General features: G+C 40.2%; 2 protein-coding genes and 1 long non-coding RNA gene across 6 annotated transcripts in view; 2 read left to right on the top strand and 1 right to left on the bottom strand.

Moving 5' to 3' along the window:
- LOC146402907 (uncharacterized) overlaps window positions 1–7,679 on the bottom strand; it is a 35,950-nt gene extending 28,271 nt beyond the window's left edge. For both annotated transcript variants that reach the window (XR_014808093.1, XR_014808095.1), the window contains exon 1: window positions 7,204–7,679. This is a non-coding gene — a long non-coding RNA (uncharacterized LOC146402907). The remainder of the gene's footprint in view (window positions 1–7,203) is intronic.
- On the top strand, window positions 4,544–20,206 carry LOC146402906 (uncharacterized). 3 transcript variants are annotated; one of them, XR_014808092.1, is made up of 3 exons: window positions 4,544–7,850; window positions 12,788–14,521; window positions 16,824–20,206. XR_014808092.1 is itself a non-coding variant. In XM_084964856.1 (2 exons), exons 1-2 carry the CDS (start codon window positions 7,253–7,255, stop codon window positions 12,846–12,848), a joined length of 666 nt encoding a protein of 221 aa, XP_084820982.1. In that variant the 5' UTR covers window positions 4,544–7,252; the 3' UTR covers window positions 12,849–12,926. The 3 variants fall into 3 exon arrangements, 2 of the variants coding, with proteins under 2 accessions (XP_084820982.1, XP_084820981.1); XM_084964856.1 differs by lacking the exon at window positions 16,824–20,206 and having other exon boundaries at window positions 4,544–7,857; window positions 12,788–12,926; XM_084964855.1 differs by lacking the exon at window positions 16,824–20,206 and having other exon boundaries at window positions 4,544–7,997; window positions 12,788–12,921.
- ALG6 (ALG6 alpha-1,3-glucosyltransferase) overlaps window positions 7,796–22,033 on the top strand; it is a 56,061-nt gene continuing 41,823 nt past the window's right edge. Inside the window, exons 1-3 of the mRNA XM_084964844.1 lie at window positions 7,796–8,964; window positions 10,600–11,327; window positions 12,114–13,070. Of these exons, the coding sequence (XP_084820970.1) occupies window positions 12,989–13,070 (82 nt within the window). The 5' untranslated portion in view covers window positions 7,796–8,964; window positions 10,600–11,327; window positions 12,114–12,988. The remainder of the gene's footprint in view (window positions 8,965–10,599; window positions 11,328–12,113; window positions 13,071–22,033) is intronic.

Raw genomic sequence — 22,033 nt, 5'->3', positions numbered from 1 at the left:
ATAGATAGATAGATAGATAGATAGACAGACAGACAGACAGTCACTTGGAAATAGTTATTCTCTTTGTAGTTGAGCCACTGATTGGACACACATTTAAGTTATTTCATTTCATTCTATTTCTGATTTTTAGGGGTTTATTTTTTTCCCTAAAAATAGTTTTAGTTTTGTAATTTTGTTTTATAATTAATTCACTCTTCCTTCCTTCCTTTCTTCTTCTTTTCTTTCCTTCCTTCCTTCCTTCCTTCCTTCCTTCCTTCCTTCCTTCCTTCCTTCCTTCCTTCCTTCCTTCCTTCTTTCTTTCTTTCTTTCTTTCTTTCTTTCTTTCTTTCTTTCTTTCTTTCTTTCACTTTTTAGGGCTGGACCAGTAGCATATGGAAGTTCCCAAGCTAGGGGTCAAATCAGAGCTACAACTGCCAGCCTACGCAATAGCAACACCGGATCTGTGACCTATACCACAGCTCACGGCAACGCCAGATTCTTAACCCAGACTCTTAATCAGGGCCAGAGATGGAACCCGAATCCTCAAGGATACCAGTCAGGTTTATTACCACTGAGCCATAATGGGAACGCCTTCCCCCCTCATTTTTATTTTTATTTTTATTATTATTCTTTTTTGTCTTTTGGGTTTTTTTTTTTTTTTTTTTTAGGGCCACACTCGCAGCCTATAGAGGTTCTCAGGCTAGGGGTCTAATCAGAGTTGTAACCACTGGCCTATGCCAGAGCCACAGCAATGCCAGATCCAAGCCACGTCTACCACCTATACCACAGCTCACGGCAACATGGGATCCTTAACCCACTGAGCGAGGCCAGGGATTGAACCTGCAACCTCATGGTTCCTAGTTGGATTCATTTCCGCTGTACCACGACGGGAACTACCCCCTCATTTTTACAGTTGTATTGAGATATGGTTGATTTACAAGGTTGTAATAATTTCTGCTGTACAACAAAGTGATTCAGCTATATATATACACACATCCATTCTCTTTCAGATTCTTTCCCCACATAGATTATCAGAATATTGGGTAGAGTTCTCTGTGCTATACTGCAGGTCCCTGTTGGCCAATCATTCCACATATCTCAGTGTGCATATGCCAGTCCCAAACTCCCAGTCCAACCCTCTCCACACCCTACCTGTCCCCTTTGGTAACCACAAGTTTTTCAAAGTCTATGAGTTACTAACTTAATTTTCTCTAAAAAAAATTTTTTTTTCTTTTTATGGCCACTCCTGAAGTATATGGAAGTTCCTGGGCTAGAGGTACAATTGGAGCTGCAGCTGCAGGCTTATACCACAGTTTGTGGAAACACGGGATACTTAACCCACTGAGTGTGGCCAGGGATCGAACCCACATTCTCACACACATACACACTATGTCAGATTCTTAACCCGCTGAGCCACAATGGGAACTCCTAACTTAATTTTCCAATTCATAATCATACTGAGGATAGCTATCATCAATATTTTTCCTGTTTTATTGTTGTTTTTTGTTTTGTTTTTTGGTTTTTGTGCCATGCCTACAGCATACAGAAGTTCTCAGGCCAGGGATCAAACCCATGCCATAGCTGCAACCCAAGGCACAAGAGTGACAATGGCAGATCCCCAATCTGTTGAGCCACCAGGGAACTCCAATATCTTGTCTTTTTTGTGTGCAAAAAAATGAAAATAACTTGAAAATGAATAAAAATAACTAAGATCCATATTTAATTATATTCCTGACATCTATTTGTTGTATTTCTTAGGGAAATTACACAATGTCTCAAACCCACATTTCCAACAAATGTGTTTCATGAACCACTGTAGGATGGGATGTGGGAGTTGAGGTGGATGTGGGGATAGGATTCCATGGTGACATGAGTCTGAAAATTCTATAATCTCTTGGAGACTCGTGATTAAATAATAGATAAAAGACTCTGAGAAACCTATAGTAAGGAATCCTTTTTATTTTATCTTTTAATTTTTTTTTTTTTTTTTTTTTTTTTACTGAACCTGTGGCATGCAGAAGTTCCCAGGCCAGGGATGGAACCCATGCCACAGCAGTAACCACAGCCACAGTAGTGACAACACCAGATCTTTAAGCCACTGAGCCACCAGGGAACTCTAGGAATCCTTTTGAGATTTGCGTAACCCATTGTTTTTGAACTTGTCTCTGTATCGAGAGATTGTCCTCTTACTTTTTTTTCCTTTTTTTTTGAGGGGGAGGGGGCATACTCTTGGCATGTGGAAGTTTCCAGGCTAGAGACAGAACACATGCCACAGCACTGACTCAAGCTGCTGCAGTAACAATGCTGGATCCTTAACCCAGTGTACCACAAAAGAACTCCCCCACCCCATTTTCTTCTTTTTAGGGCCAAACCTGCAGCATATGAAAGTTCCCAGGCTAGAGGTTGAATTGGAGCTGCAGCTGCTGGACTACACCACAGCCAAAGTAATGTGGGATCTGAGCTGCATCTCTGACCTACACAGCAGCTTGGGGCAATGCCAGATCCTTAACCCACCGAGCAAGGCCAGGGATCAAACCTGCACCCTCATGGGTATTAGTTTGGTTCTTACCCTGCTGAGCCATGACGAGCATTCTCCCCTCCCTTTTTTTGACAATAATTATCCCATTGAGTGACAGTTCCATGGGATATACTTTGGGGAATGGTGCTCTCCAAGTTTTCTTTTATGTCCAAAGGGGATATTAATAACTTTTCTACCATTTTCTCAGGATTATTGTGAGGATCTAGTGAATTGGATATGAGCAGCATTTAGTATATGAGACAATTACTTTGCCAATGGCTGCATAGAAATTTGGAGGTTTGGAGTTCCCATGTGTCTCGGCAGTAATGAATCTGACTAGTATCCATGAGGACATGGGTTCAATCCCTCACCTAGCTCAGTGGGTTAAGGATCCAGCATTGCCATGAGCTATGATGTAGGTTGGCAGCTGCAGCTTTGATTTGACCACCAGCCTGGGAAATTTCATATGCTTCAGGTGTGGGCCTAAAAAGGCCAGGAAAAAAAAAATTGGACATACACTCTAACTCTTTGCTACTTAGGTGGACTTAGTACCTGGAGAAGGCAAAGGTATGATGAAACCTGAAGATTTTAGAAGAACGGAAAGTGACATACAAAGGTCAACTGAGAGAGATGTATGGATAGGAAAAAAAATCTATTTCAAAGAACAGCTATGATTAGGAGTTCCTATCATGGTTCAGCGGTAACGAACTCGACTAGTATCCATGAGGATGAGGGTTCGATCCCTGGCTTCACTCAGTGGGTTAAAGGATCAGTCACTGCCATGAGCTGTGGTGTAGGTAGGAGACATAGCTCAGATCTGGCATTGCTGTGGCTGTGGTGTAGGCCGGGGGCTACAGCTCCTATTCAACCCTAGACTGAGAACTTCCAAGTGCTGTGGATTTGCCCCTAAAAAGACAACAACAAAAAGAACAGCTATGATTAGATGAATTGTTTTCACCTAGAATCACTGAAGTCCTGGGCCTGACATAGAAAAAGGTTTGTTTTCTTAGTGGGTGCAAGAGATCTAGGAAAGGGACTAGAAACTACTATAAAAGTATGATTTGTGTGAGGAAGGTCACTTTGCTCTTTGCGTACTGGTTTGTTAGGGCTGCCATACAGAACCAAGGACTGGGTGTCTTTAACAACAGAAATTTATATTCTCATACTTCTGGAAGCTACATGTCCCAGATCAAGGTGTCAGGAGGGTTAATTTCAGTTCCACTTAGTGCAGATGCACTGTCTCTGGTTTCCAGGTATAGGAAGTAGGAATTTCTGATTCCTAGACTCCTCTTGTCACAAAATTCATCTCAGAAACCTGAGGATACCAACTTCAGGCAATCAGAGGAAAGGGGTGGGATCCTAGCCAAGGTTCTTTTTATCCACCAGACCACAAGAAAACTCTGTTCTAAAAGTTTCTAAAGTAGAGAGCTCAAGGAAAAGACTGACCTCAAATGTTCATTGCAGTACTACTAGAGGAAAATACAAACCACTCAAATGAACCATCAATAAGAAATGGTATGGGGGGGGAGTGGGATGGGCGGGGAGTTTGGGGTTGGTAGATGCAAATTATTACATTTAAAATGGATAAGTAATGGGGTCCTACTGTAAAACACAGGGAACTATGTCCAGTCTTTTGGTTCAGAACATGATGGAAGTTGGTATAAAAAAAAAGAATATATATATATATGTATATATATATTACTGGTCACTTTGCAGTATAGCAGAAATTGAAGGAACATTGTAAATCAACTATACTTTAATAAAAAATATTTTAAAAATTTAAAAGAAAGGAGTTCCCATCGTGGATCAGTGGTTAACGAATCCAACTAGGAACGATGAGGTTGTGGGTTCAATCCCTGGCCTTGCTCATTGGGTTAAAGATCCGGCGTTGCTGTGAACTGTGGTATAGGTCACAGACGTGGTTCGGATCTGGCATTGCTGTGGCTCTGGCGTAGGCTGGTAGCTACAGCTCCAATTAGATCCCTGGCCTGGGAATCTCCATGTGCCGCAGCTGCTGCCCTAGAAAAAGACAAAAAAAAATTTTTTTTTTAATTAAATAAAATGGATAAACAAAGTCCTACTGTATAACACAGGGAACTACATTCAATATCCTGTGATAAACCATAATGGAAAAGAATATGAAAAAGAAGATATATACACGTATAACTGAATCAACTTTCTGTAGAGCAAATCAACACAACACTGCAAATCAACTACATTTCAAAAGAATGCATTTAAAATAAAATAAAAACTAAGTAAAAAAATGAAATGGTAAATTGAAGTTATTTTGATTTCTAGGAATGCTCAGCCACAGACACAAAGACTGAATTACTTGTGTTCATGTTGATAGGAAAAAAAAAAATCTCCCTGTACAATATAAAGTGAAGTTAAAAAAGAAAAAAAAAAAAGGTGTGGAGTTCCCATCATGGTGCAGCGGAAATGAATCTGACTAGTAACCATGAGGTTTTGGGTTCGATCCCTGGCCTCGATCAGTGGGTTAAGGATCCGGCATTGCCGTGAGCTATGGTGTAGGTCACAGACGTGGCTCTGGTGTAGGCCTGTGGCAACAGCTCCGATTAGACCCTTAGCCTGAGAACCTCCATATGCTTCAGGTGCGGCCCTAAGAGGACAAGAGACCAAAAAAAACAAAAAAAACAAACAAAAAAAATTATCAGCAGGGTTGGTTTTTTCTGAAACTTCTGTCCTTGGCTGTAGACTGCCATCTCCACGTCTTTACATTTCCTTCTGCATGTGGGGATGTCTGTGGCCAAATCTCCTCATAAGGATACTAGTTGCACTGAATTAGGGTCTACCCTAATGATCTCATTCGCAATGTGTTTACTGAGCATCTGTTTCATATAGATAGGCACTGAACATTCAGATGTGATAGTAGCTAGTGGAGGAAAAGAGCAGGAGTAGGTATATAGATGCAGTGGTGGGCAGTTCAGTGATGATTAGAGGCTCTAAAGTTCCTTCCACATTTTAAGCACCAGCTTTGTCCTAAATACTATGCCAGGAGCTATTGAGGTCAGAGGAAGTAAGGAGAGAACTAACACTAACTGTTATCATTTGAAGATAGATCTTTTATCACATACTGATGTTTCTGAAATTAGATGTGTTTTACAATCTTCACTAGTTTAGATGGGAACTTGTGTTTTTCTTAGTAGTGCATAGGATAATGGTGTCTCTTAGAACAGATAGCCAATTAGATTTAATAAAACATGACTTTTGGTCTGCCAAACACAGTTCTTGTTCACAAAATGCTTAATATTTATGATCTTGTGATGTAAGATGTACTGGATTTCCTCCTAGCCATGTAATATCCTCATCATCTTGCCTTTTTCCTCTTCGACTTAAGAATGTGGGCACTCAAGTATGATTGTCTATTTTTCTTCCGTACTGTCTCCATCATTCTTCAGCCATATAAAAGATGTTCATAACTCTATCTTCAGCCCCAACTTCTTTTCTGGGCTCTGATTCATATCTGGTACTTGAATATTAACTACTTTGTTGTCTTGATGTCACCTTGAATTTAATACAATACATCTTATTTCTCTTCAAGCCATCTTCTCCTCCAGGCTTCCCTATATCTTGGTTCTTCTGCTCATTCAGACTTGAAGCCATGCTTCACTTTCTCTTCCCCTTTGTTTCACTTCTACACATCTATTTTGCGACTAATGTACCAAGACTTGTATATTCTTCCACTTGCCCTGATCTCTTCCTTTCCAGTCCCACTATTGCCATCTCAGTCCAGGCCCATGCATGGACTACCATAATGATTTCTGCCTCTCCCTCTGATTTATCTTATCCATTACCACTATTTAAATTTTCTAACACTTTACTGTACACTTGCTAAAAGTCATTATGCACTAAGTCATTCAATGGCCTCTTAGTGATCACTGAATAAATTCTGAACACCACAACCTGGTATTCCAAACTCTCCACAATTAGTCCTTTCCAGCTTCTTCACCCACCATCTAAACTAGAGGAAATGTTTAGCACTTTCCAACTGCCACAACTCTGGCTTGAAACACTTCCTTTGTCTGCAGTCCTACTCCCATTTTCCTGGCTTATGTAAGCCAGGCTTTCCTTCAAAGCTCATATGATTTCTCCAGGGAAAGCATTTCCTGATAGTTTTTGGTTTACAGTGAACCCTCTTCTTTGAACTCCTACAGGACTTAGTGCATATACCAGTAATCTGACGTTCAGCATCTGTTTCGTTCTATCCTTTTCTCCATGAAAATGTCTTTCCAATGAGAATGAAATCTGTTGAGAACAGGGGCTTGGCCATAGTTTTCCATATTTCCAGGGCCAGCGTAGTATAAAATTTTAGATTTGGAAGTTTACCTAGCCCACTCATTCATTTCACAGATGAAGAAACCAAGATCCAGAGAGTTGTTCAGATCCACTTAGAATAAAGCCATAGTCATGGCCAAACATTTGCTGATATCTATGAATTATAAATTAGAGGGATTGATTTATACAGGATTCAGAAGGGGGAGGGGAGGTTAGGGCATTCTCTCACTAGAAGGGAATGTGGTGTTTTTGTTTGTTTTGTTTTGTTTTTGGCCGCACTCGTGGCATGTAGAAGTTCCCAGGCCAGGGATCAAACCTGTGCAGCAGTTAGGACCTGCGCCATAGCTGTGGAAACGCCAGATCCTTAACCCGCTGTTCCACATGGGAACTTCCGGGAATGCGGTTATTACCTGCAAGTTTGGGGACAGGTGATTCAAGCTGCCTGATGCAGAACGTGTGATGCACTGGAGAGCAGGCAGGGCTGTTCTTCTGCATCACTTACAGGCTCCGGAGAATGCTTGGACGTTCAATACCATTTCTCTTATGAAGCGACTTCTCAGCTTAATACCTTCTTCGCAGGCATGTAGCTTGAAGATAGTGAAGCAGGTTGGCTTTCTGGCACCTCGAGGGCACTGGCCCAGAGGACGATCTCCCACTCATTGGTGCGGACTAGCCAAGGGCTGTCCACTCTATGAAGCGAGCCAAGACGCGCCCCTGACAGGAATCCGTGGACTAAGCAGCCGCTCCGGCCTTGGCCGCGATCCCAGGAAAGAAGAGCAAGGGGCTTTCCACCTGCCCCAAGCCTCACCCGGGCCGCCAGGCCTCTCGGGTTCCAGCCGCTGCAGTACCGCCTCCGAAGCTGCCTACTTCCTCACCACGCCTTTTCCCCGCCCCTCCCCTCACGCTCGACGGGCTCGCTCCCGCGGCGGGCGCGCGGGCGGCGCGCGAGCACGCGGACGCAGAAGGAAGGCCAACAGGGCACTCCGCCGCGGGGGCGAGCGCGCAGGCGCCTTCCCACCCGCTGCGGCGCGAATTCCCAGGTTCAGCGCTCTGCAGGGTAAGAGGTCGGTTCTTGGGGCTCTGGAGCGCCGGGTCGAGGTTCGGAGGGTCTGGGGGCTGGCCAGCGGATTATTGGCCCCATTCCACTCAGAGAACGGCGCGCTAGGCCTCCCCAGCCCAGCCCGCAGGCTCGCATGGGGGTCAGGTGAGGGACGTGGTGACGGTGGTGCGACCCTGGACTGGAGCGGCTTGGCAGCCTCGTTCCTAGGGTCCCTGAGGGTGGGGCCCGCCGGGGAAGGGGAGAGCGCCATCCGGAAGGGTCCCTTTGGCGACACCTGCTCCCCTGGAGTAGCTGCACTCCCTGGGTGTGGTGTCCACCCTGAGGGAAGGACCTTTCAGACTAAAAGGAACAAATTCGGCCCTGGGAGGTGGACGGCCGACTTTTCTGTCTGGACTCCCCCTCGGGGCAAAGTAGGACTGAAAACTCTTCTGTCGCCTGCGTGGCAATTCCGTGGTTCGAGAATGGGTTAGGAAGTTTAAAAAAAAAAGTATTTTGCTTTACATAAGGGAAACGTAATAAAGTACCCTTTTTACGGTTCAAGGATAGGAGATTGCCTAAAAGCCTCAATAGTATCTTTAACCACAAAGGACTCACGAAGATTTCCATTCAGCATGTATTTTTGGGTACCTGCTTTCTGCCAACTTTGTTCTAAGCCCCTGCAACGACTAAGATAGGAGGATCCCTGCTTACCTGGAGCTTATATTCCAGTTGACAAATAAATGTAATTTCCTTTATACTTTTCCTTTTGGAATTTAACATATATACAAGAAGATACAGTATACAAGAAGATACAGTACACAAATCATAAGTTCTAAATAGTCGATGTATTATTGAGTAAACACATCTTTTAACCACCGTTCAAATCAGGAGCCAAAATTCACGCATCTTCTCCGAAGACCTTTCTGGAGAACACTCCCAATCATCATCCCGTATCTTCCCCAAAGTTTATCTCTTTCTTGATTTCTAACACCATAGATTAGTTTTGTCTATTTATGAGCCTTTTGTAAATGGAACCATATAATATGTTCTTTAGTGTCTAGCTGGTTGTTGGTTTTTGTTTTGGTTTTTTTTCTTTGGCTTTTTAGGGCATATGGAAGTTTCCAGGCTAGGGGTCCAATTGGAGCTGCAGCTTCCAGCCTACACCACAGCCACAGCCACTCAGGATCCTAGTGGTGTCTGTGGCCTACCCCAGGGCAATGCCAGATCCTTAACCCATTGAGCTAGGCCAGGCAGGGATCAAACCCACATCCTCATGGATACTAGTTGGTTTCGTTAACCCCTGAGTCCCGGTGGGAACTCCAGTGTCTAGCTTTTTAAACTCAAAATTGTGTTTGTAAGATTGTTTCATGTTGTGTGAAATATAATTTCTGATAGTGAAAAGAATTGGGAAGGAAAAGGTAATGGTACAGACAGTAAGAAGTGGAAACCTTAGTAGGGGGGTCAGGGATGAACTTTCTGAGGGGCTGACTTGAGAAATGACAAAAAATTTGCCAGGGAGCTGGTTCTAGAGCATTCCAAGCAGAGGGGAGAGAAGTGGAAAGGGGCTGAGGTATGAATGAAACAGACCTTGTGGGAAAGTGAGAGGAGATGAAGTTGGAGAGGTAGGCAGGGTCTTGGGACTGAGGTATTTAGATTTTATTCTAAGCCTAATAGATGTCAGAAAGAGATGTTTCTGATATTCTTCAGTTCCTAACATGAGCCACTTGTGGAGGATGGGCCTACACCTAACTCATTAAAGAAAACCCACAAGAGCAGCAGTGCATGGCAACTGTTGGGGAGTAGGGTAACATGTTGAGACATCAAATCATCTTTCATATTGTCAAGATTTGTATTAACTTATACACATAATATGCATCCAAAATCAGATTCAAAACACTGTTTAGAAATTATCTACTTTCCACTCTAAAACTATTCTCAGGTAATTTGCTTAGCTTCTGATTGAACCTATTAAAGAGGAACTCTTTTCTCGAGGAGAAGCTCATTTAATTTTTGGACAACTCTCGTTGTTAGAAAAGCTTTCCTAATATTTAAAATCGGTCATTAGTTCTGGGTCCATATGGAACTGATAATTATTTATTTATTTTCATGGCTGCCCTTACGGCCTATGAAAGTTTCCAGGCCAGGGACTGAGTCTGAGCCTCTGCTGCAACCTATGCCTCAGCGGTGGCAACACTGGATCCTTAACCTCCTGTACTGCAGTGGGAATTCCTGTTTATTATCTGTTGCCTCCCTTTAGTACTCAAGCAGTTAAAATTTTTTTTTTTTTGCCACCAAACTCTTCTTTATTTTTTTTTATTTATAATGATTTTTATTTTTTCCATTATAGCTGGTTTACAGTGGGCTGTCAATTTTCTACTGTATAGCAAGGTGACCCAGTTACACATACAGGTACACATTCTATTTTCTCACATTATCATGTTCCGTCATAAGTGACTGGACATAGTTCCCAGTGCTATACAGCAGGATCTCATTGCTTATCAATGATTTTTTTTTTTCACATGTAACTGCAAGACTTTGGATTTACTTGAATTTATCCCTGTAATGATTTCTAGAGTTAAATTTGGTCTGACATAGATGTCCAAATCTTTTTGGGAATAATTCTTTCATCTGTCAGCTGTTCTGCTATTGTGCCCTTAAAAACTCGCTCAGCATGTTATGAGTTCAACATTATATTCTTTTTAAGGTCATGATATTTTGTTTTGCTTTTTAGGCCTCCACCCGCAGCATATGGAAGTTCCCAGGCTAGGGGTTGAATCAGAGCTATAGCTGCTGGCCTCAGCCACAGCCACAGCAACGGCGGGATCCCAACTGTGTCTGCCACCTACACCATAGCTCATGGCAATGCCAGATCCCCAACCCACTGAGCGAGGCTAGGGATCGAACCTGCCTCCTCATGGATACTAGTTGGATTCATCGCCACAAAGGGAACTCCCATGATGATTTTTTAAGTGTCATTAGTTGTCTTTTTTTTTGTTACTTAAGGTTCTTGGGGAAGTACTTAAATATGATTATCTGGAACTGTGGATAATTGGTTTAAATGGGTCTTATTAGTGATTTAAACTTCTAAGACGGAATATTAGTTAAGCTGAATTTTAAATCCAGAAATTAGCATTTGTAAAAATCAATTTTAAACTTGGTATCTCAGCAGAAAATAGAATGATGTATTGCAGTACAGGAATATTTAGTGCAGCATGTTGTTAAAAGGGACTTTTTGAGACTGAAAAGGATTTGAAAAGTTTATAATGGCCTGTAAACTGTGTCAAACCTGGAATCAACATCAGAAAGTTACTTAATTTTTCCTTTACCTTCCCTCTGTGATAGAATTTCTAGTAAACAGTGGTGCATCAAAGGTGGATGCAATAGGAGAGAGGAAAGAAAAAGGCAATTTATATAAACGAAATTTGAATAACATAGTCACATAACCTCATTAAATGCTTCGAATCATTCTACCTGGTTGAGATGCTTGACTTACTAGTTTTAGAGTTGTCCCTTGCTATTTTTAAGTAGGAAAATACTTTTTTTGTGTGTGTGTGTCTTTTTAGGGCCCCACCACTGCATGTGGAGGTTTCCAGGCTAGGGGTCTAATCAGCGCTACAGCTGCCGGCCTACACCACAGCCACAGCAACCCCAGATCCTTAATCCACTGAGTGAGGCCAGGAATTGAATCTGCAACCTCATGGTTCCTAGTGAGATTCATGTTCACTGCACCACAATGGGAACTCTGGAAAATACTTTTTTGACCAGTATATGGAATGTGCCAGTTCTTCCCTAAAAATTTCAGTTGATTTATTAATTCTATTTTTCTGAAAGTATTTAAATTAAGTTATATCCTGTGGGTAAAATGGCTCACAATTTTTCAGATCTTTTTAGTTTTAAACCTCTAAGGAAAAAAGTAAGAAATAATGAAGCATTTAAGTGTTAATTGTATTTTACTGCTTTTGTATTTTCTCCTAAGAGTTGGGGCTATTACTGATTCTTTCAAAGGTGGATTCTCAAGGATGGAAAGTTGGTGTAGTTAGTGCAATTTTGGAAGAAAAGAAGTAAAAATCAAACTACATAAATTAGGGAGTTCCTGTCATGTCTCAATGGAAACGAATCTGACTAGCATCCATGAGGACAAAGGTTTGATCCCTGTCCCCGCTTAGTGGGTTAAGGATTTGGCGTTTCTGAGCTGTGATGTAGGTCAAAGACGTGGCTCTGATCCCATGCTGCTGTAGCTGTGGCATAGGCCGGGGGCTGCAGCTCTGATTCAACCCCTAGCCTGGGAACCTCCATAGGCCATAGGTTTGGCCTTCAAAAGACAAAAATAAACAAACAAAAACTATGTAAGTTACTTTTGTGGAAGATTTTCTCAAGCTAAATAGAAAGATACAAGAAAAAATTCCTCTTTCTCTGTATACCAAAGGTAAAATCATCCCTTTATCATTGTAGTCTTGTTTTTACCTATCCGTGAAAATTCACTATTTAGAGCTGACTTGCTATCTGCATATCTCTATTGTTTTTCTTCACTCAGAAATAATTTCCTTGTAAGAGCAGATCCTTAATGTGTCATTAGACCTGTGGAGTCTTATTTAATAGGGAGAGCTGCCTTTTTGTTGTTGTTGTTAATGACTTAAATTCTTCTATAGTAGGTCAATGTTATAGTAGGCAAATTAAAAAAAAAAACAAAAAAAAACTGTTCTCTGTTGGTAAAGGAGCAAGTGAATTGGCTTCAGGTATGCGTCTTGCTGCACCCATAGCTGCTGCCCCGGTGGGAAAGCTACCTTTTGAGGTACATTTCCTAACTAGAGGAGTAGGGAATAAGGAACTTTAAACTACCCCCTTTCCCGGATTCCCGCCTCTCCACCCCCCATCTTTCTACTTGGTTTAATAGGTTTGTTGTTGTAGGTACTATGATCAGCTAAATCTTGATATCTTTTTTTTTCCCCCTCCAGGCTACTTCTTCATAGACATAAAAATCAATATTTAGCTGTTTGGAAACGAAGCACCACTTAAAATCCTCTCAAACTCCTAATTCCGAAGAACTGGTAACATTTTTCTGATCAAGAAAAGAAGTAACTGACTGCATGTTAAAAGTATTCCGGCATTAGTCCTGTTTTTTATTTTTTTTCTCTCCTTAAATTTGAAGAAGAAATATGGAGAAATGGTACTTGATGACAGTTGTGGTCTTAATAGGACTAACAGTACGGTGGACAGTTTCTCTTAATTCTTATTCAGGTAACACATTTTTCTGTTTAAGATAGATAAATATTAAAAAAAATCTTCTTGTTTGTTTTTGGGGTTTTTATTTTTTGGTAGTAGTTTACAGTTTTCTGACAAGGACAGAGGTGAATTCAGGTCTTATTAGTATAGTCAAGAAAATACACTTAAACAACTAATTCTAATAAAAAGAATTCAGGAGTTCTTGCTGTGGCACATGGGATCAGTGGTGTCTCTATAGCACCAGGACACAGGTTCCATCATTGGCCGGGCACAGTGTGGTTAAAGGATCACGAGTTGCCATAGCTGTGGAGTAGGTCACAACTGTGGCTTGGATCTGATCCGATTCCTGGGCTAGGAACTCCATGTGCCAGGAGGTGGCCAAAAATGGAAAAAAAAATTCAAAAGAATTTGCGTAAGAGCTAAATAGAAGCATGAGCTTTATGATATGAGAAAATAAAGATGTCTTCTAATTGGGAAGATGACAAATTGAGAAACAGTTATGTATTGACACTGAAGAGAGAAATGAGCTAGTACTTCAAAGGGGAACAGACTCAAAGGAGGCTTCATTTGTTTGGGGTAGAGAAGGCATGTTACTATGTTGACAGGAAGAAACCAGTGGAGAAGAAGATTGGGAATAGTGTGGGGGAAAGGAAGAGGGAATTGAGTGTGGTCCTAGAGACTGGGGATGGGATTAAATTTAACCTTGCGAGTATTTATTTAATACCTCTCATGTTCCATGTAATATGTTAAGTGTAGAAATATGAGGTGAACATGCAATTCTTAAAGAGCCCACAATTTATTTATTTATTTATTTATTTTTTTGTCTTTTGTCTTTTTGGGGCCACTCCCGTGGCTCATGGAAGTTCCCAGGCTAGAGGTCCAATCAGAGCTGTAGCTGCTGGCCTACGCCAGAGCCACCACAACACTAGATCGGAGCGGTGTCTGCAACACCGTAGCTCATGGCAATGAGCAAGGCAAGGGATTGAACCTGCAACCTCTTGGTTCCTAGTCAGATTCGTTTCCCCTGTGCCACGACCGGAACTCCTAAAGAGCCCACATTTTAGTAGATAAGTAGTGTCTATGGACTGTGATAATTATAATGTTGAAATATGTGTGAGGTTCAAAGGTACAGAAATGAATGATCAGGATGCAGTAGAGAAAACTTTTTCAGAGAAGATGATACTAGAGTTCAAGTTTTGAAGGATAAGTTGGAATTTGCTAAGAAATGAAATGGGGAAGGTATTCTAGTCAGCAGCACATATGTGAAGACATGAAGGTGACCCGAGAGTATGGTTATAATTATTTAATATTGGGTACCATAAAAAGAAGAAACAAAAAATGAGGAGGATTGCTAGAGATTTGGCTATACAGTTAGCTTGGGAAATTATTTGTGTTTTATAAAAATAGCTTAATAACTTTTTTTTTGTCTTTTTAGGGTGGCATCTGCAGCATATGGAAATTCCCAGGCTAGGGGGTTGAATTGGTTCTATAGCTGCCAGCCACAGCCACAGCCACAGCCACAGCAACATCAGATCCAAGCCTCATCTGCGTCCTACACCCTGGCTCATGGCAATGCTGGATCCTTAATCCACTGAGTGAGGCCAAGGATAGACTCCACATCCTCATGGATACTAGGGTTTATTACTGCTGACCTACAATGGGAATTCCCACACATATGTCTTTTTTAAAAATCAGATTGTTAAAGTCCTTTGAAAAACCCTGTTGGAATTTTGATTGGAATTATATTCTATACCATTGATTAATTTGGGGAGAATTGGCAATCATTACCATAATAGGGCTTCTAATTATTAAGATGGTGTTTATCCATTTATTTAAGCCTTCTTTAATGTCTTTCAACAAAATTTTGTAGTTTTCTACATAAAGGTGTTATATATCCTTTTCTAGATGTAGTCCTAGGTATCTTTTAAATTTTTTCTTCCTCATCATTGTAGATGGTATCTTTTTAAAAATTTCTTTTCTAAATGCTTGTTGCTGGGATATAAAAATGTGGTTTATTTTTTTCTGTATTTGGCAACCTTCCTAAACTTACAATTCTAATAGTTTTTATGAGTTACATTTTGGGTTTTCTGTGTAAAATAAAAGTGATCCTTGAATAAGGACAGTTTTTTTTCTTTTTCTCTCTTTTTTCTTTTCTACTCCCTACCTTTTTTTCCCTCCTTTTTTTCTTAGTAGTAGGACCTTAAGTATTGAAAAAAGTAATGATTCAGGCATTTTTATGTTGCGTCTAATTTTAATGGGTGCTTTTAATTTATCATTGAATATGTTTTTGTTCTTTCTAGCATTGAACCAACCTTGCATTTCTAGAATAACTCTATTTGTGCTATATTGTATATTCTTTTAAAAAGAATATTGCCAGATTTGGCTTATTAATATTTTATTTATGATTTTAGCATCTATGCTCAGAAATAAAATTGGTCTGTAATTTTACTTTTTTATTTTAATTTTTTTGGCTGTGTCTGGCATATAGCAGTTCCTGGGCCAAGGATTAAAGCTGGGCCACAGCAGTGACCTGAGCAACAATAGTGACAACACTGAATCCTTAACCCACTAGGCCACCAGGGAACTCCCAATTTTACTTCTTTAAATACCTTTATCAGATTTGTTATCAGGGTTGTGCTAGCCACCTGTAATGAATTAGGGAGAATACCCTCTTTTCCTAAAATCTGGAATAGTGCTAAAGTTTGGAATTGTTTGTGCTTTATTTTTTTTCTGTCTTTTTTTTTTTTTTTTTTTTTAGCTGTTTCTTGTGCTGCTCCCGCGGCATGTGGAGGTTTCCAGGCTAGGTTCCTAGTCGGATTTGTTAACCACTGAGCCATGATGGGAACTCCTGTTTGTGCTTTAAATGCTTGGTTAGAACTTGCTAGCAAAACTATTTGGAACTGGAATTTTCTTTGTGGGAAATACGTAATGATTTAATCTTTTAATGGTTATAGGTCCATTTGGGCTATTATTTATTCTAGATTTATTTTATAATTTTTATTTTTAAAGGAATTTACCCATTTTACCTGATTTTTAAACTGTGTTGACATAAAATTATTCATGTTTTCTTAACTTTTATATCTCTGCTGTATTACTGGTTATGGTGTCTTTTTCATTTCTCATGTAGTTTAAGTTGTTTAATTAAAAAATCAGACTTATTAGACATTTATTGATTTTATCAGAATTTCAAAGAACTAATGTGAGCTTTGCTTTTCCTCTCAATAATATATTTTGGTTCGTACTATTAGCTGTTTAGCCAAATGCTTTAGCTCATTAAGTTGCAGTCTCTCCTTTCTAATTCAGTCATTTAAGCTATAAATTTCAAGTACCACTCTACAGGTAATATTTTCTACTTTCTATGTGGTTATGCTTTGAATTATGAGTTATGTGGAAGTATATCTTAGAATCTTAACTAGGTTTAAAAATTATCTTTTGATATTTTTAATTTAATTTCATAGTAGAAAGAGAATCTTTATATATGGGACTAATTCTTTGAAATGTGTTGAGACTTGGCCTAGTATATGATCAATATTTGTTAATGTTCTGTGTGTATTTAAAAAACTATAGGCTCTCCAGTGACAGTCTGCATATATCCATTTACTCAATATCAATTATTTTGATGCCAAATTTTTACATTTTTGCACATTGATCTACCATTTATTGAAAGAGCTGCAGTTTCTCTTTGAATTTTATCAATTTTTTTATTATTTTATTTTTTATTTTATTGTCTTTTCTAAGCCCGCACCCGTGGCATATGGAGGTTCCCAGGCTAGGGGTCTAATCAGAGCTGCCAGCATATGCCAGGGCCACAGCAACACAGGATCCGAGCCGCATCTGCATACAGCACAGCTCACGGCAATGCCGGATCCTTAACCCACTGAGCGAGGCCAGGGATCAAACCCTCAACTTCCTGGTTCCTAGTTGGATTCATTAACCACTGAGCCACGACTGGAACTCCAAATTTTATCAATTTTTGTTTGTATATTTCGAATCTGTATTATTAGGTGATTAGAATTTTTTCCTTGTGAATTTTTCCCTTGAATTTCATGACATCACTGTTGTGTCCATTTATTTACAGTAATGCTTTTGTCTTAAAGTCTATTTTCTCTAAAATTAATATAGCTATTCTAATTATTTTTAGGCTACTTTTTGCTTGGTGTATCTTTTTCTATTCTTTTATTCTCTACCTCTGAAGTCCTATGATTTAAATCTGTCTAGCCATTTCCCCTCCCTAATTCTGCTTTCTCTCCTCTACTGGTTTGGAAGCTATACTTTATTTTGTTCTTTCGGGGCTTAGTCTGGAGATTTTCACATACACATTTAACTTCACAAAATCAAAAATTCATATTTATATTTGTATCCTCTTGTTGAAAACATAAAGACCTTGGAACATTTTAACTCTAGAGTTTTAAATCTTGATATCTTACCCCAAATTAAAATGTTATTATTCTAGGATTTTAGTTCGTGATTTTAGCTATTAGTCATTATTGTTTTATACAATTACTTAGTTTTGCCTTTGTTTTCTTTGCTTACCTTCCTTCTTACATAGTACATCTTCCTTTGAGATCATTTTCTTTTTTCTTGAAGTACATCTCTGGGAGAGGTGGTTTTTTTTCCTGTGTTTTTTTTTTTTTTTAAGTGAGTCTTGTTAGCAAACTCCAGTTTTTTTCTGAAAATAACTTAATTTTGCTATTTGTCATAAGGTTTTTCTGGGTATAGAATTCTGTATTGATAATTTTTTTCTCATCTGCAGCCATACCACCCTGAATGCACCTGATCTTGTCTGATAATTTTTTTCTCTTAATATTTTGAAAATTTCTTTTTGTTGTCTTTTAGTTTCTGTTGTGGATGTTCAGACATCAGCTGTTGTCTTAATTGTTATTCCTTAGTAAGCAATTTGCTTTTCTCACTGAAATTTCACTATGATATGTCTACATGTGAATATTAAAAAATTTTTCCTCTTAGGATTTTCCGGGATTTTTGACTCTAAGGAATGGTACCTTCTCTCTGTTTAGAAACTTCTCTCTCATTGTTTCCTCTCACTCTTTCTCTTTCTTATAGAACTCTGGTTAGACGTATGTTATATCTTCGTTCTTTTAATCATTCAACTCACGTTGTGCCAAGGGTAAGTGGTATAGCAGAACATAAGATAAACAATTTCTTTACCTCATTGACTTTATAATTTTGTTATTTCTTCAAATATTTCATCTCCCTTATTTCTCTTCTCCTTGTGCAGACTCTTACTAGATAAATGTTGGGTCTTTCATTCTCTCCTCTGTATCTCATATTTTCCACCTCATAGTTTCTTCATACTGCTTTCTGCTTTCTTTATAATCATCATATATGTCTTCCTGTTCATTACTTTTCTCTGTAGCTCTTTTTTTTTTGGCTTTTTAGTGCTGCACCTGTGGCATATAGAAGTTCTTAGGCTAGGGGTTGAATTGGAGCTGCAGCTGCCAGCTCCCTCCACAGCCACAGCAACGCAGGATCTGAGCCACATCTGCAGCCTATTCCACAGCTCATGGCAATGCCTGATTCTTAACCTACTGAGCGAAGCCAAGGATAGAACCCACATCCTCATAGATACTAGTTGGGTTCGTTAACCACTGAGCTACAGTGTGAACTCCCTCTTTAGCTGTGTTTAATCTTTTTTTTTTTTTTTTTAACTGTCTGTTGTATTTTAATGTCTTATTTGGCCTTGCGTGTGGCATATGGAAGTTCCCAGGCCAGGCATCAAACCCACACCACAGCAGCAACCTGAGCCAGTGCAGTTACAATGCCAGATTCTTAACCCACTGCGCCACAAGGGAACTGCTGTTACTGAGTTTTTAAATTTCAGCTATTACATCTTTAATTTCCACAACTTCTACTTGTTTTCCTTTTTCTTTTTGATCACTTCTGATCATCTTGTTCTCCAACATATTCTCAGTGTCTTCTCATAGCTTTAAACATACTAATCATGCTTATTTTATATTCCCTATCAGAAAATTCTTTTATCTGCCCTCTGATTTCATGGTTTGTTGTTTCTGCTGACTCTTGCTCATAGTATTTTGTTTTTGCATGGGTTTAGTGATTTGTTAAAATTATGAGCTCATGTTATGTAGAGCTTTTATCTATGGGAATTCTTTGAGGCCTGAGTTTACTGTGTGTTTCTCCACAGAGTGTATGGATTGCCTCCCACCAGGCTCCTGAGGCACCAAACTAAATTCTCATTTTAAGATTTCTTTGTCGAATACTTGGTGTGAATTCAGGCTCCAAATGGTGAATGCAGGCTTATGGTTAGGAATTTTCAGGAGATTTCTTTTTTCCTATACTACCAAGAGCCAAGAGATACTTCCTACTGTCTTTACCATCTCCTCAAAGGCTTTGTGTTTTTAATCCTAGTGTGAATTTCTCTGAACTTGAATTCCTACTTGTTTAAGTACGAGGCTTTGCCTCATTCCGTAGAGCTCTCAGTATCTAGGCTATAGACCACCAAAGCTCATCAGATACCCCCAGGACAAATGCTTACTCTTCTGGATCTATACTTTATTTTTCTTCGTTTCTGGCCTCTGAGGAATTCTAAGGAGTTTTGTTGCTAATTCAGCCATACATTAAAATTATATATGTATAATATATAAAACAAAATATTAAAAATTGGATACTTTTCCTGTACTGGAGGTGCTTTTCTGTCCTTCTGAGTCTGTCATGTTGCTAAAAACTAGTTTCATCTGTATTTATTTATTTATTTTTTGAAGCTGCACTGGTTATTTTGAGGTTCATAAAAGGTTGGTACAAAAAATGGCTGAAGCTACATAGTTGGGAGCATCTGTCGTGCAAGAAGAAAACAGTCTAACCACTGATTATCTTCACAGAGAAGGGGGAATGATTAAAGGAAATTGGGAAGGGAGTTCCCATTGCAGCTTAGCGGTAATGAACCTGGCTAATATCCTTGAGAATGGAGGTTCAATCCCTGGCCCTGCCCAGCAGGTTAAGAATCCGGTGTTGCCGGGAGCAGTGGCGTAGTTTGCAGATGCACTCAGATCTGTCATTGCTGTGGCTGTGGCTCTGGCATAGGCCAGCAGCTGCAGCTCTAATTCAACCCCCAGTCTGGGGACTTTCATATGCTGCAGGTACGACCCTTATTTAAAAAAAAAAAAAAGAAAAAGAAACTGAGAAGATATCATGTAGGATTAGAGCCTGAAGAAATTGTTGTCCTGGAAGCCAGGAAACTGGAATTTTAAGAAATAAAGACTAGTCAACAGTGTCAAGTTCTAGATATGTCAAGTTGAATGAAAATTAAAAACAAAGGATTACTAGGAGGCCATTGTGAGCCTCCTGATTCCCAAATCATAATGAACTAGTGTTGCCAGAATTCTGCTTCTGTCTGCCGGTGCCGAATTGAAACGCAGAGACAGAGTTTTGGGTAAAGGAGAAAAGAACTGCAAGGAGTTGTATAGTAAACAAGAGGAAAGCAGGTTTTCAGATAGGAAGCTGGATTGGGACGAACATGCATTCTTCCTTTGGGGGAATCTTAGTCATTAAAGCTGAAGTCAGGAGATCTTGGTGTGATCATGATGGTGGTCGTCTGGTTATTGCCTGGAATCGCAGTGCTTGTGATTAGGACATATTGATCAGAGATTAGAACAGACTAGGAAACTAGGAAAGTTTCTGAAAAACATCGTGTGCTAATAATCTGCAGCCCACAGGCGGTTATGCTCAGGATGCCTAATCTTTAGCTTATGGGTGATGGCATTTAGGATGCAATTAAGTCAGGGAGAAGGACAAAGAAGGACTCTAAACTGTTCAATTTTAAAGTATTCATTTCCAAAAGAAGCATAAGGAGTATGCCTTTTCTCTTAGGTGTATAAGATGCCTGTATTATTTTTATGTGTATCCCTTGAGAGGGAACCAAGATCCCGCCCCAAGATCCCGTACTATTATTGCTTGACTGTTCCTCCCTTCCCTGATGAGCAACTGTCTGAACCCGTCCCTAGGCGCTCAGGGAAGGTCATGGTGGCTGAAGGAGGCCTATTTCCTAAGAACAGGAAATGGGGGACACAGAAAGGCTTTTGCGCCCAGGAGTGCTACAGGGCCGTGCTTGGTTTCACGAGGACTAAATGGGAGATAACACGGAGATGCAGCAACTTTTAGGAAGTTTGTTCGTGAATGGAAGGAGGGAAGAAGGGAGTTAACTGGTACCTGGAATGGGGTAAGGAAGGCTGAGGAAAAGGCCAATTAAAAGTTGTCATGTGAGGAGTTCCCGTCGTGGCGCAGTGGTTAACGAATCCGACTAGGAACCATGAGGTTGCGGGTTCGGTCCTTGCTCTTGCTCAGTGGGTTAACGATCCGGCGTTGCGGTGAGCTGTGGTGTAGGTTGCAGACGTGGCTCGGATCCCGCGTTGCTGTGGCCCTGGCGTAGGCCAGTGACTACAGCTCCGATTGGACCCCTAGCCTGGGAACCTCCATGTGCCGCGGGAGCGGCCCAAAGAAATAGCAAAAAAAGACAAAAAAAAAAAAAAAAAAAAGTTGTCATGTGAAATGTGTAATTTGCGTTACCTTTACTTTCAATCCGTATCGTCCTTTGGATAGTCATTCCCTTTTCTTCCTTTAGCACTGAATTACTCCTGATCTTATTTAGTTTGCAGTCTTGTGTTTGTCTTCTAATTTTCCTTTAGTTTTCTAATTTTGACAGACTCTAAAACCTAAAATCAGGGTATTGGGTTTTATAATATTAATTATAAATAGTACAGTTTAAAAATCACACCGGAGTTCCCGTCGTGGCTCAGTGGTTAACGAATCCGACTAGGAACCATGAGGCTGCAGGTTCGATCCCTGGCCTTGCTCAGTGGGTTAAGGATCCGGCGTTGCTGTGAGCTGTGGTGTAGGTTGCAGAAGCAGCTCGGATCCCGTGTTGCTGTGGCTCTGGCGTAGGCCGGTGGCTGCAGCACTGATTCGACCCCTAGCCTGGGAACCTCCGTATGCCGTGGGAGCGGCCC

Source organism: Sus scrofa, chromosome 6 (assembly GCF_054392235.1).
Source record: "Sus scrofa isolate SSC_HxYL_T2T_F1_AM1 chromosome 6, Sscrofa_HxYL_maternal_Yorkshire_Landrace_v2.0, whole genome shotgun sequence".
NCBI lineage: Eukaryota > Metazoa > Chordata > Mammalia > Artiodactyla > Suidae > Sus > Sus scrofa.
Note: the sequence above shows the minus strand (reverse complement) of the source record. Positions and strands in the feature narration are given on the sequence as shown.

Bases quoted from the DNA above. Each gene is read 5' to 3' on its own strand.
- LOC146402906 (XM_084964855.1), top strand. From the start codon at position 7,253: ATGCACTGGAGAGCAGGCAGGGCTGTTCTTCTGCATCACTTACAGGCT. The intron at 7,998-12,787 runs GTGAGGGACGTG...TTCCCCCTCCAG, and splicing joins CAGGCTCGCATGGGGGTCAG to GCTACTTCTTCATAGACATA.